This window comes from Nesoenas mayeri, assembly GCF_963082525.1.
Source record: "Nesoenas mayeri genome assembly, chromosome: 6".
Lineage (NCBI taxonomy): Eukaryota > Metazoa > Chordata > Aves > Columbiformes > Columbidae > Nesoenas > Nesoenas mayeri.
Window position 1 is genome coordinate 20,050,751 of NC_137545.1, and position 14,145 is coordinate 20,064,895.

Genomic DNA, 14,145 nt, shown 5'->3' on the forward strand with positions numbered 1-14,145 from the left:
CAAAGAATGCTTTTTATCTATTTAGGTTTTGATGTTTTGGCCTGCTAAAGAATTGATGCAGGGCTGTTTCACATCTGAAATTAAAGGCTGTTATAAGCAAAGACGTTCAGTAAGGCAATGTAAAATTTACAACTAATCTAAACCTTACTCTTCTAATGGCATTCTCAGAGTCTGAGCAAGGTATCAATACTAAAATTTACTACATTTCATACATGTGCGTATGGGATCTAATCTCACAAAAAGAGTGTGACATTATTCCCAATGCATATTAACTTTGTGCAAAAATGAAAGAAAATACAGAATACTTTGTTGTTGAAATACTGATAAATCATAAGTCATCAAATAGTTAATTATAAAAAAGAAAATAGATAAAGACCCAATGAAGAGTCTTGCTACTAGTTACAACGAAGAAAATATACCTAATATCCTAATACAGAACTATCATAATGATCTCTCTGGATACCAAAGTAGTTTAATTATATGATGGCTGTTTACGTGCTAAATAAAGCATTCGCATCATACAATCTAGCAGTAACAGATAAAGAACAAGAAGGTTTTTATGCATTTTGGTGAAGGAAAAGATTTCAAACATCAGATGCTAGTAGCTTGATTTCTTACTCATTTTATAGTAAATAATGTAGACATATATCAATAAGCAAAGAAGAGTCACATCCAGAAAAGCCCACTGGTACTTCTTTTTGGATGAAATTTTAGTAAGAACTACAGATCCACCCTGCTGTGAGATCTGGAGATTTAGCAAGATCTGAGCATTAGGTGCAAGACAGAAGCACCACTCTTCAAGTCTGTGGAGTTCCAAACATTGTTTAATTTTTTAAACTTAAACTTCACATGTAATTAACTCTTAGTGAGGTACAAATGCCTGAAAATAATAAGTTTAGAAATAATTATAAAGGGACAAGTACGATGCTTTTGCTAATCAGAGGAAAAGCTTAACTAAGGTAGAAGTTGCTGTCTTTGTGTTTGTGCCTGCAAACCAAAATATACTCATCAGTACTTATTTCTCAGCTCATAGTCAGGTCTTGTTTAAGACTCAGCTGAAAATAACATTCATCGTGATTTGAATTTGTTATACTGTATTTCAACCACCAAAGAATACGAGTAACATTCATTTCAAGAACTAAATAGATCTAATCTCAAATTGGAACTATAATTTCAATGTTGATTCAAGAGAGGTGACAAAGTAAGTTAAATATGGTTATGTATAATGTTATTATTGGTGCTCCAGTTTTAAAATATTTTATAAAATGTTAAGCAAATAAAAATAGAATTGAAGATTTCATCTGTATTTCTTCAGTACAGTTAAAGAAGCTATCCCGATTTTTCCCTTGCCTGGAAAATATCGGGGATTAAACATATTCTTTCGTTAATGTTACTGTACTATTCCTTGCTCAGGTGAATTTAATAAAGGAAGAGAGAGAGCATTCATCACGGGACTGCTAGAAAAGAAACCTGAATTTGCAATCCTGAGTCTGACATCGATTGTCCTGAGTGGACCTGACAAATCAATCCCTGGGCCACAAGTGTCATCAGTCACACAACTACAGAAAAAGATGTTGCATGTGCGGCTACACTGACTGGCACAAGGAGCGAGTACCTCAGTGAAGAAGTAGCTTTGTTTGAATATTTATCACTGTGTATGCTGCTCTTGTATAGCACTTACATCAGTTTGCTGCTCTGGGTGTAAAAGATAAGTTACCCACTTCAAACTTTTTGAAGGAATCTCCTCACTTCTTCCCTTTTTGCATCCCTAATATTCTGGGACACCAACATTATACATTAGCATAAGCTATCCCTCTTTCATTATTGCAGACCATTAAAAGTAGGAGTCAATATGGAAATACGTTTTAGTGTTTCATAGGAGACAGCATCTGGATCATTGCTCCAGGAGTAAGAAGAAGTAGCTTCACCATACTTCAATGAATTATTCATAGGTCAAGACAGAATATATTACACACTCATGATTATATATTCCAACTTTATGGTTTCCTTGTTTATAAAATATGTAACTCTGTTTCTCCACATCACCAATGCACCTTCAGCCAAATGCTGGCCACAGTCATTATTTATAAAAGGAATTAAAACTTTTCTTCACCTTCAGAATTAATTCTGAGCAAATGTCACCAATCTTCCCTTTTCCATGCTGTCATGGATCAGTGGAAAGAAAAGTAGTATTAAGATAACCTGCCTGAAATTGATTCAACAGCTCTGCTAACATTTTAGTTCATAAAAGTTAGAAAACTTTATTTTGTTACAGTTGTGCCATTGACAAAGCTCCTGTGATTAGTTTCACTGTTCCCCATTGTAGTCCCTCCTTCCCTTTTCTTTTCTGAGGTTTTTTTCAAGATCATTAGGAGGAAAAAGAGGAAAAAAAAATAAAGATATGATGAGTTTATAACACCATGAAACCCAACAAAGGAGGACATGGGTATATAAAACACCTACAGGTACATTGCTATCACTTTTTAAACTTGCAAGATACCATATAAAATCCTTTCATAAAGGTACTTTCCAGTTTAGGGGAAGAAGGACATAGATTACACCAAAGCTAACAAATCAAGGTGTTTTATGTTCCCTAGTTTAAAGAGTAAACAATGTATTTGCTTTTCTAAGTAGACTCCTTACAATAGATAGTATCTGAAAACAAAATAAATTGCTGTAAAGAAGCCATTTCTCTGAGCTTACTGGGACTTGCAACATTCTTGTGGACGCCATTCACTGTTCTAATGGAGCTCAGGGAGGTAGCCTTCCCAGGAATAATTAAACCTTTATTAAAACAGTCTAGATTCTTCTGTTAATAACAACAACCTTTTTCCATGAAACTACTTCTGAGTGATACCAGAATTATAATAAAAGTAACCAGAGATAATGGTTTTAAACTGAAAGAGGGTAGTTTTAGATTTGATGTAAGGAAGAAATTCTTCCCCATGAGGGTGGTGAGGCACTGGAACAGGCTGCCCAGAGCAGCTGTGGATGCCCCATCCCTGGAGTCTTCAAGGCCAGGCTGGAGGGAGCTCTCAGCAACCTGCTCTTGTGGAAGGTGTCCCTGCCCATGGCAGAGGGTTTGGAACTAGATGATCTTTGAGGTCTCTCCCAACCCAAACCATTCTATGGTTGATTGATTCTATGCCTGTACCCCAGCCTACCTTGACTTTTATCAATATACGCTCTAAAGAGAAAATTCAAGTTTTATACAGTTTTGATGACTGATACTTAATGACAGACAGGAAGAAAATGCAAGATGATATCTTCAGCCCCAGCAGCTGCCAAGGTAAGTGGTTATGACACAGTAAGCTTTCTTAGCTTTCTCCCAGGTGTGTGTATAACACAGGGTGACTGGTGAGGCCATTTCAGTGTTTCTTACACACTTCTGTCAATATTAATCTTTCCCCCCAGCTGGAACAAACTCTCTAACTTAAACCCTCCTGTCATTTTTGCATATGAATACAAACACCCTTCCCCTTCAGGTGGATTTAATCTGAAAACTCTACTTTCACTAAGCAGCCCCAGCATTAGTAATGACATCTAAAACAGAATTAATTAATTCCTCAGATTATGACTGCAGCCAGTGGCATGTTAAACAGCTAGTATTTATCTCTGCACCAGACAATATTCAAAATCCTTTAAAACAAGAAGACCAGACAAGCCTTCCCTATACTAATAGGGCTTTGCTAGTGAAAGGAAGTTTTTCAAAACTCACAGAAAATTGGCATATTCAGCCCTCTTGGTTATTATGATCTCCCCTCCCTTCCAGGTATTTCTAAAAATTCAGATTTTTTGAGAGGAACTCTTCAAGCAAGACTGGATTGTGCTGCGCTCCACCCTGCCTGGTGCAAAGGTGAGAAAATCCCATGTTACCTCCATGGGAAACAGAGGGTATGGCCCAGATGTAAGCTCCTCATCATGTGTCTGTGAGGGGAGGACCAGCGCTGGTTCCTAGTGTGCCTTCAGGTTTGTGTAATTTGTTTCCATAAAGCTCTGATAGTGTTCAGTAGGGAATTAAGGGAAATGTCTTTCAAAACTGTGTCATGCATACGTACTGCAATATCCAACATACGCCTAGTATGTGCTATTCAAACAACCCACAAATGCCGTACAAGATCATTCAGTCAGAAGATCAAAATGAGAAAAAAAAAAGGTAACATTATTTGTAAGATGAAAGGAGTATTATAGTGGGAATTCACTTTTAAAGCCAAATAGCAAAAACTCCCTATTTTGCGCAGCTTAATGTGTCCGAAGAATAGGTGTCTAGATGACTTTAATCACAGTCATACTGCATGAAAATAACTTGTATTCAAATTGTATCTCCCAATGAGGTAACGATTTCTAATATGCAGAAAAATCTACCATCTTGTTAATACAGACCTATAATAGGAATGAAGTTAAGTCTCTCTAAGACATCATATTTGGCGAAAGTAACTATTATTACCCTATCATATCTGCAGTACCAGAACAGGGAACAAATTAAGGTACACTTTCAAAATAATAATTGAAAGTACAGTTCACTATTGTGAAACTAAAGCAGAAGGGTTGTGTATTTTTTACAGAAATAAGTTTTTTTTCAGGAAACACAGGAAAAAGCAAAAGGTATGTCTTTGTAGTCAAAGTTAGAAGTTCTTAAATTGTTTAAAGTTTATAAATGTCAAATGCTTTACACTAATTTGCATCACATACCAAACCTATAGCAATTAAATCTACTGAGTTGGTATTTTTTGTGCCTTTCAAAAGCAAATACTGCCTGGATAAACGGAGTGAGGTGTATGGAAAACTTCCCAAATCCCCAGGCTTGAAGGGCATGGATTGATCAGTGGCTTGCGCTCCACTGGCAGCCAGAAACGAGGACAGTCCTGCATGGTCAACTCTGTGACCCATGTCAATCAACATCTCACCAGTGACCTGGGCAAGGACATAGATGACATACTAACAAGTTTGCAGATGACATTAAATCAGGAGGATGAGATGGCATGTCAAATTGCAGAACTTCCGCCAGAAGGACATTGCTTGGCTTGAGAACAGGGCCAGAAGACATTTCATGAGGCTCAAAAGTGCAAAGTTCTGCACTTGGGGCAGAAAACCCCCTGTGCTGGGAAGGGGCAGTAGAGCAGCTGCCCTGCGACAGAGCAGGTTATCTAAAATTTATTATTTGGATAGAAGCCTCCAGACCTACCCTCTGTTAACACACTCTCTTTAGAAACAGCACAAAATATGTCATGATGTCCCCCAAGGTTACAAGAAAAAAAAAAAATTATAAAAGATTTTGCAGAGAATCCAGAGGATTCTGTACTATAAAAGATGCTTTATGGTACATCTGCTAGCACTTTTCAATTTCTGATAAAGACTGTAAATATTTTGTGATACATTGATTTGTGTTTCTTCTACTTACTAATTAAGCAATTTAATACTCAGTAGGCTTAAAAAGTGCCTTAGACAGAAAGATTTAGCACATCGCAGATTTTTGTTAATTCTAAAAATGTTAATGTTAGTTTTCTTTCAATGACTGTCAAATAAACAATTGTAAAAAATAATTAAATCAGTGATACCATCTTTAGCATTCACTAGGTTTCAGTTTGCGTGGCAAATAATGGCATTTACAAAGCACTAGCAGAACACTGTAAAACTAAAGGCCTTGCTTCTGTATTTAAATTGCAAACCTACTTTCAAAAAATTTGAGGACTTACAGTTTCTGTCCCTCAAATGTAGTTGCAATCATGCTCACATAATGCTTTCTAATATCACGGTGAACTGCACACAAAGACTGGAGCATGAGGTGGGCAAATGTTTAATAATGTTGTTTTTAAGGGAAGTGACAGAGAATAATTAACTGCTATTTTGCACACAACGTGCCAATTTGATTCATAGTGTACCGTCATTAAAGCAAGTAGGTTGAAGTTTACCAAAGATGGTTAAAAACCCAAACTTTGATATATTTTCATTTTCTTATAATAATAAGTGCAGAACTAAAAAAAAAAAAAAAAAAAAAAAAAAAAGTCGGACTAGGCTCAACTAGGAAAGAAAAAGATATTTGAATAATTCAAAATTTTCTTTGGAAGAAATCCTGTTAATCTGCACACAGGTTTTTTTATACCAAATATTCATAAGTGATTAATGAGCAATCATAATTCTTAAAAAGTCTACCTAGTATTTTCTTTAGGCTTTCCTAGTTTTTCCTCATAACAGAGCTGTGTGAAGAACCTGGAATTCATTCATAGCTAGTTGCTCTGCCCGTTGCTTTGTGATACAAACAAGGGGGAGAACTAAAGGCATATTAAATACTCGAAGTAATCTCAGTTCTGTACGAACCTGACTCTGCAAAAGGAAGAAGAAGGTGGAGAGCTTGGCAAGTGTAGCAATCTCCTGAGAAATGTTCAGGCAGCTCTGCGGGCAGGATCACAAACCTATCTAATGCTTTTTTTAGGTCTCAGTACCGGAATCAACCTTAAATAAAAAAAAATTCAAGTGCACTATGTACACCGTGTATGTGCAGAAAGAAATACAGTGTGTATGCATGAAATCTAACCTATCATCAGTGCCTGCATGTATAAATACATGCATAAATGGAACACTAGGTCATACCATATGGAATGCAGTTTTTACCTAATAAAATTACTTTTTTCCATTTACTAAAATCTGCCCTCCTACTGCTTAATGTTTCAGAGATTTTCAAGTAGAAAGTGCCAAGCCTTCTCCCACATATGTTAACTGAGGCTTAGCAACATATAAGAGACTTGGTTCTTAATCAAAAAATATAGAATCACTTTATGAAAACCTGTAAAACATAATTTTACACAAAAGCTATTTTGGCAACACAAGTAGTAGTTGTTAGAGACAACATATGGGAGCCTCTGCCATACTCTCAAATATAAATTTAGATAAGAAAATGGATGAGGAAAAAATTGAGCCAGTAAAGTAAACAATGTGTGTGGCAGAAAATAGTTGCATTTACAGTACTATCCAGCTCCTAGAAAGAAGCCAGAGACCTTTCCCATGAAATATTTCTGTGCTTTGAATGCTGCTGCAAAGCTTCAGGGAATTCTAATTGTATAAAATTTTACAGGGAAATGAGATTCACTGTGAGACTATGTCCTGCCAGTGATAAAAGTGATGATTGCATCTCAGCATCGAGCCATTTAGAATATGAACTTTCTGACTAGCAATTCATGTGCATTTATCACAACTGTCTCACATTCAACCAGTTCACAATTTCTCTTCAGTCTGATGATACAGTCAGCTTCCCAAAGCTAAAGCATGTACAGTAGATCTCACTCCTCTAAAATACAGTTAGATGTTTTGTTGTCTTTTGATTTTAACTAATGGAGGTTCTCCAATATTCATATCATGATAAAATCTAGTGCTTTAAAAATCTGCCCTTCACACAAGCCTAAGCATACGTATTTTAAAGTTACTTACTGTACATCTTCATATTTTGTTTAAGGCATGAACAATGGCATATGAATGGGAACAGCTTCCAGAAAAGCATATCTTTTTGACAAAGGCCAGTCCAAACACATCACACCAAAGGACTAACCTGAAGCCAGAAATGACACTGTTGTAACCCAAGAGTTTTTAACAAAAATAGTTGAAACAAAATGAAATTTTTCTCTTCTTCTTTTTCTTTTTTTTTTTTTCCCATTTAAATTACATTACTCTTAATGTCTGTTTAAAGCACCAGTTGCAGTTTTGCGTTTACCATCTCTTCTGAGTGACTTTGGATAACTCATCTGCTTCTTTTATTCTGAATTTTCAGTGTATTAAACTTCAAAACGTTTCTGTTTCTTTTTTTCTTTTTTTTTTTTTTTTTTTTAATGGCTGCTGCAAAATTAAAAAGATCCAGAAGTGGTCAGGGGCCTGGTCTAATGCACTTTCAAAAGTCCATTATAAAGATGAATATAAATGCAAATGACAGGTTTTTCTGCAGACCCACAAACCACGCTTAGCTAAGAAACATATTGTGCATAGTTATTTTTTTTCTTCAAAGTGATATGTTTACTAGATCTACATTCTGAGTTTACCAGAGTATGGGAATTTCTACTTTACTAAAGCCAGGATCCTTTCGCAGCTCCCAGTAGGTGTCATTGGTAACCCAGGCTTCTCTTTGATTAGCGTCGATAACTTTCCTGTAGAAAGGGAAAAAAAGAGGGAAAAAAAAGTTCTGACCATAAATCTCTGTTCTTATTCAATATGAAATCAAATTCCATACCTCTCTGATGCAACCAAACACTGAACCTGATTTCATATTTCTAAAGAATACAAGAACAGTCAGGAGTTTAAATATAAGAATCAACCTCTACCTGTCAGAAGTGGAAGGATTAGAACAGCCAAGATTGCAAATCTGTTGCCTGACCCTGTGAGCAAGTCTTAGAGCCACATACAGCATCTTTGGCCATTACAGATTCTGATTATGTGCAGGGGATCAACCAAAAGATCTAACTTGCAGAATCCTAGTGTTTTACCATGTATTTTATTTCCTCTCTATTTTGCTCATCTTCCACTACAAAACTGCACCAAATACATTCAATCTTTTCACTTTAAAGTCCTCACGCTAAACATGAGGCTATTTGGTATGACTATCCCTTGTTTCAGAAGAATGCTTAAGTAAAAACAAAAACAAACAGAAAAAAAAACACCCTCCAGTCAAAATTAAACTGCCATTTAAGTGTGTATATAAATATATATATATATATATATATAATTTTTTTTTAATATATATACACATATTACAGACATATGTATGATGTTGTTGTTTAAGTCACTGTTTGGTAACTTGTTTTTGCAATGACTTAAAATAACATAGTTCTTACATCCTAACATTATACTTCTATGGCACTTTGGAGTTCAAAAAACATTGACCAAGGTGTGCAGCAGACTTGTACAGCTGTTGCTCATTGTAAGAAAATGATGTTTCAATTATGAATCTTTAAACTATGGAAAAATTGCTTCAGGCAGAGATCAGGTATCTGATTATTTTTCTTTAAACTGCCATTTTCCAGGCTTTCACAATTAACAGACCACATCGGTGATAATTCTTGTAGCACTTAGTCCAGTCACACTACAGGAAACAGAGAATTACTACTGAAATGAATCGACTCACTTAAAAAATTTGGGTACATATTCAATGCTGTTTTCTTCCATGTACCGCCTCCGACCTCGCTGGAGTTCCTCTATTCTTTGTTTCTCTGATGCTGCTGCTTCTACGTTGCCTTCCTCCAGAAGCCTGTGTGAATAATAGCAGGTCCTATAGCAATCACACAGTGTCTAGAACAAGGGATTTTCTAGCACAAATCATCACAAAAGACCAGCAGCCTGTTGTCTATGTTGTACCCGCTTTCAGATCTAGTCATTACCTTGTAAAATAAGAATAACCAAAGTGTGACTCCCCAGCTACATGTACCTGACCTATAGCCTAAGGCATACACTTTCTTCAGTAACTTACACGTGTCACAAACATTAAAGTACTATGAACTGAGAATTGGGAGGGAATTAATGTTGCTGCCATTCTTAGCAGGAGGGCACAACATTTCAGAGCCTGTCTTTCCAGGTTGGTATGAGGAATCCTACTTCTGCCTAAAGATCACACTATAGCTCCACTGTACCAACAAGATGCTTTCTATAATACTTTCCCTCAACTGGGTAAAGCAGAAATTTGACCGCAATGCTGAATACCTTCTCTGCTAGCAGAATCCTCCAAAGCTTAGTTCAGACTGTAGTGAAGACACACAAAATTCAATACTCAGACAAATCCAACCTTAAAACCACCCAATGTAAGTGTATAAATGAGCATTCTTGCCTTTGATCTGGCCTGAATCGCGCATCTGTTCTAGGAAGAAGATCTTTCAGTAAAGGATCTAGTTCATTGAGCTCAATAGCAAACCTCGTGAAGCCATAATAACGTTCGTAATTGGTTGGCATGGAGCCTGTAGGAGTATGTGTGAGAAAGAAAAAAACTTTTAAACTATTACTCTAAATATGCAAGAGATTAATTTCTTTATTAAATTATAGCAGCAAAAATATTAATATATTTTATTCTTACATACAATTAAAAAGTATCAAAACATTCACTAAAAATTAATTTCAAATGCCCATCCTGCAGAACTTGTAATTACAAGCTAACAGACTCAAAACTTATATGATCTTCCTTCCTTTTAAAATAAAAATTACTGTTTTCAAGATTTTCAAGTTAAACACAGTTTCCTGTTTGCTGGAAAGTGGATTATCAAATGTCTGTGTAAAAGCTAACCTTAACTGATCTGCAGTTAATTTTGGCATATAATACTCACTCGCAGACTGACTCAGCACTGCCCAGTACCATCAGCACTAACGGCACGCAGAGTAGACATTGCAGAGAGTAGGGTGTAAAGTAGGGTTCAAAATACTGTCACTACAGAGTAGGGTTCAAAATACTAACAATAATGATAATTCCAGGACAATCACTCTGCATGTACAAAAGATACTGTAGGTGCAAAGGATGACTAATTCAACCTCAGCGTCTCTAGGCAAGCAGTAAGTTGAAACCAGCTCCTGAAATCACAGGAGCTTGCCACCTCTGAAGACCAATCCTTTAGGCTAATAAAGCATGAAGACAACAAACTCAATTAACTGGCACATGAATCTTGAATTATTGAATCCAAATACACTACCCTGCTCTCAGTGAGAAGGCAGGCAGGCCCAGACATACAATTGTTTTTCTTAACTTTATTCCTATGTGGACACCAAGACCCCAGAATATTTTACCAGCAGTCAGACTAAGATGCAGAAGACTATGCTCTGTAAGAACATGTCCATTTACTATTATCATAAACTGATGTAAATTCTTGTTTATTTGTCCAATACTTTGTACGTCTCCAGTAGTATTTTGTGTATTTAAACTAATGGATAAGAACACTTTATATAGTTTAGGGTTACACTACAGCGCCTGCCAGAGTTAGCTACAAGCTTCTTACCTGGCCTCCATATACATTTGGCTGAAGGTGCAACCCCACAATAAAGGCCTTCATGCCACTTTCCAAAAAGGCGATGAACCACCTTCCCTTCTTGATCTATCACAACACCCTGGACCTCATTTACATTTGAATTCCAGTAGTTCACCTGCAAGTTTAACAAAGAATTACTAGTTTACACTGGGTTTTGGTTACCCTTTGTACCGATACAGACACTGCATGAATCTTAGTTTGTGGCACCGACTGTCCTAATTTTGTATTGGAACAGCTCACACAGAACCAAAAATATCAGAGTTTGAAATGCAGAAGATGTGAATATTAATTGATTTAGTATGACAGATGAGAAACCCTGAATTATTTGATATGTGATTTTATTATAAAAGTATTTAAGTTATCCGCACATCTGGGAACTATATTGTTGTTCATTAACCCAAATCCCACAGAATTTAGCAAAAATGACACTTCGAAAGCTGCAAGATCAGATCCAGCCACGTCTCTTCTTTCTATATGGAGAAATATTGAATATACTTGTACATGTAAGGGAATACTTTGATGGGTGCTGCACATTACTGTTTGCAGCAGGGAAGACATGCAGCCAGTATTACTTGTTAGTTGTTGCTTTCTGTTTCTCTTTTCTGTTTTGCTTTTATTAAACACTTTTCTTTTTTACACCTTCTCCTACTGAGCCAGTTGCGCATTCTCAGAACATCCATCAAAACATGAATTTCAGATTTACGGTAACGCACAACTGCTCACACTGCAGTGGTATTGATGTATTTTGTTGCAATATGAAGACAACTTACTTTCAGGGAAAATAATTGATAATAACATAGTTATACAGTAACCTGTTCATATATATGGTCCTTGCCTGGATATTAAAATCCTATGAACCCAAACAGTGTTAGTTAATCTAGAAAGATAAAATATTGACTACCAAATTCTAGTAAAGGCAGAAGTGAAGTGGCACAGAATTCTACAGTGACATTGTGTTTTCATTGTGATGATAGAAAAGCTGACATTTCATTTTTAACCTGAAGCCAGAAACAGTATAGCACATAGCTATACAGCAATGCAACGCACTGATAGAAAATGTTCAATGGAATTTGAAACATGCTACTTGATCTAGCAATCTTAGTTGACAATTCACATATCTACAAATGTTGGTAAGACAAAATGTGGAATGTAGATTTCAGGAATACTGAAGAAACAGCTTGAGGTATGCTTAAACTGTGCAATTTTATGAATATATGATATGTATTAGAATACATGTTACCTTGACAAATGTGAGTTTACAAATGCAAATACTGCTTTTTGTGTTTCTGATAGTTATCTCTCCATAGTGTTCTATCCACCTCCTTCCACTAAGAATATTATGTATGCAAGTAGTGACTTTGTTCCAGACATAGTAGTCTCCGTACCTAAGAACAGATTAACAAGTAGTTGGTAACATCTATTAATCATGATCATTACAGAGAAGAAAGTAAAACATAGCTCCACTATCATAAATACAAGACCATATTTCTCAAAAACTTATGAAACAACAGTTTACTTTAATAAAGCACTGGTTCTGAACATGTTACTAATCATCCATAGAGGAGCTCACCTAAGCTCTAGTGCAGAGAACTGAAGAATGGACATTATGAACCACTAAAACCATGCACAGCATATTCACTGTCCTCAGAGCATTAAGTGCTTTGGCTCCAGTTCTTTTAGGGGCAGGAGAGTGACCCAAAGATCAGCGTAAAGCCGAATTGATGTTATAAGCAGACAACATAATTAATTCACAAATAGAACAAAACAAATATGGAAAGGAGATAACAGAAAGGAAGTAGGAAGCAGAAGCTCACTGGCGTATCATCCCATTCCCTCTGTAACAACTACTCTGAGTCAGAGCATCTCTATTGTCAAACAAGGGAATAAAACAAGGGAGTTATACTGTACAAAGCACATTCTCCTTCAGGGCTGAGAAGCAAGCAAGACGACAGAAGACACAGATGCTCCTGAGTGTATTGATTTCAATTTCATGAAATAGATAAAGAGGTGAAGTGCAGTGACGCCATACTGTTAGAGGCAGAACGAAAGGCTGGCTGCAATGTACATGAGCAACAACAGTACTGCAAAACTATCAGACATATTTGAAGTATCCTCTCCTTGCATATTTTCAGGATTTAGCACTTGAAACCAGTCTTACCTGTGGTGAAACTTCTTCTCTTTACTCTGTCAAGGTTTGAGGAACATGCTTTGACTATCTACATTTTGATAAATGACCTTACATTGTTACTAGTAGTTTTCCTGAGGGAACACTTAGTAGTATTGAGACCCTCAGCAAAGACAACGCTAGCTGCTGGCAGTCCTCTATCGCAGCCTTGTTCTGAACAGCCGATCACTACTGCACATGCAAAACTTGGATTCTCTCTTTTAAAATATTTCTATCCCACTCTGTCTGTTGCTTTCTAGAGAGTTTGTATACTTTTCCTCCAAAATCTCAAATGGGTCTTCAGGCTCAAAAATGCTTCAGTATCCCTACCTGTGCACTGAGGAGAGATTTGAGCCAGGCACTAGCTATTACCAGTACAATTCCTGTGATGTCTGCATACACTTCCCCCAATCCATTCACTAGGCAGCACAGATTAGATTGCAGCAAAGATTGAAAACAAAAGGAAAAAAGACAGTAGCTTACTTTGGAAGAGTCACATTCAAGGTTCCAACTGGCAGGATTTCCATTGATTTCCCCCAGAATTTGTTTTTCCACCTGATATCTGAATATAATAGTGAAAGATTTACAAAATGGAAAAGAACAAAGTCTCTCCCGGCAGTGATCTGTGTGGCACACTAGATGACCTGTGCAAGATCATCCATTTAAAACAGGACATTATGAGATTGCCATGAAAATACAAAAGAAAACAAAGCAAAAGACTAGAAAATAACATTAGGCCAGAAAAACTAAAGGTAAGTTTGACTTTCTTCTAGGAGTCATGTCTTAGCTACATTATTTTCAAATCTCTCATTAAAACATTCAATACAAATTAAATATATATGCCAGTAGATACAAGGAAAGGAAGAGCTGCTTGTTCAACTGTGTAAAAAGAACTGCTTGTGTTTGTAAGAAATAATTATTTTCTTGGTTAAAAGTTTTTAAGCAGAAGAGTATAAACAGACTGCAAGTGACAAGGGAAGTTGTATTGTAACACAT

At 36.3% G+C, this 14,145-nt stretch overlaps 1 protein-coding gene across 4 annotated transcripts in view; it reads right to left on the reverse strand.

The window, feature by feature from the left end:
* Positions 1–7,537: 7,537 nt before the first annotated feature.
* Positions 7,538–14,145, reverse strand: part of OSBPL6 (oxysterol binding protein like 6) — a gene marked incomplete at its 5' end in the record, with an annotated part of 48,836 nt that continues 42,228 nt past the window's right edge. For all 4 annotated transcript variants that reach the window (XM_080347098.1, XM_080347099.1, XM_080347097.1 and 1 more), the window contains 6 exons: positions 7,538–8,132; positions 9,107–9,229; positions 9,803–9,929; positions 10,956–11,100; positions 12,226–12,370; positions 13,633–13,711. In XM_080347098.1, the coding sequence (XP_080203224.1) occupies positions 8,024–8,132; positions 9,107–9,229; positions 9,803–9,929; positions 10,956–11,100; positions 12,226–12,370; positions 13,633–13,711 (728 nt within the window). In that variant the 3' untranslated portion in view covers positions 7,538–8,023. The remainder of the gene's footprint in view (positions 8,133–9,106; positions 9,230–9,802; positions 9,930–10,955; positions 11,101–12,225; positions 12,371–13,632; positions 13,712–14,145) is intronic.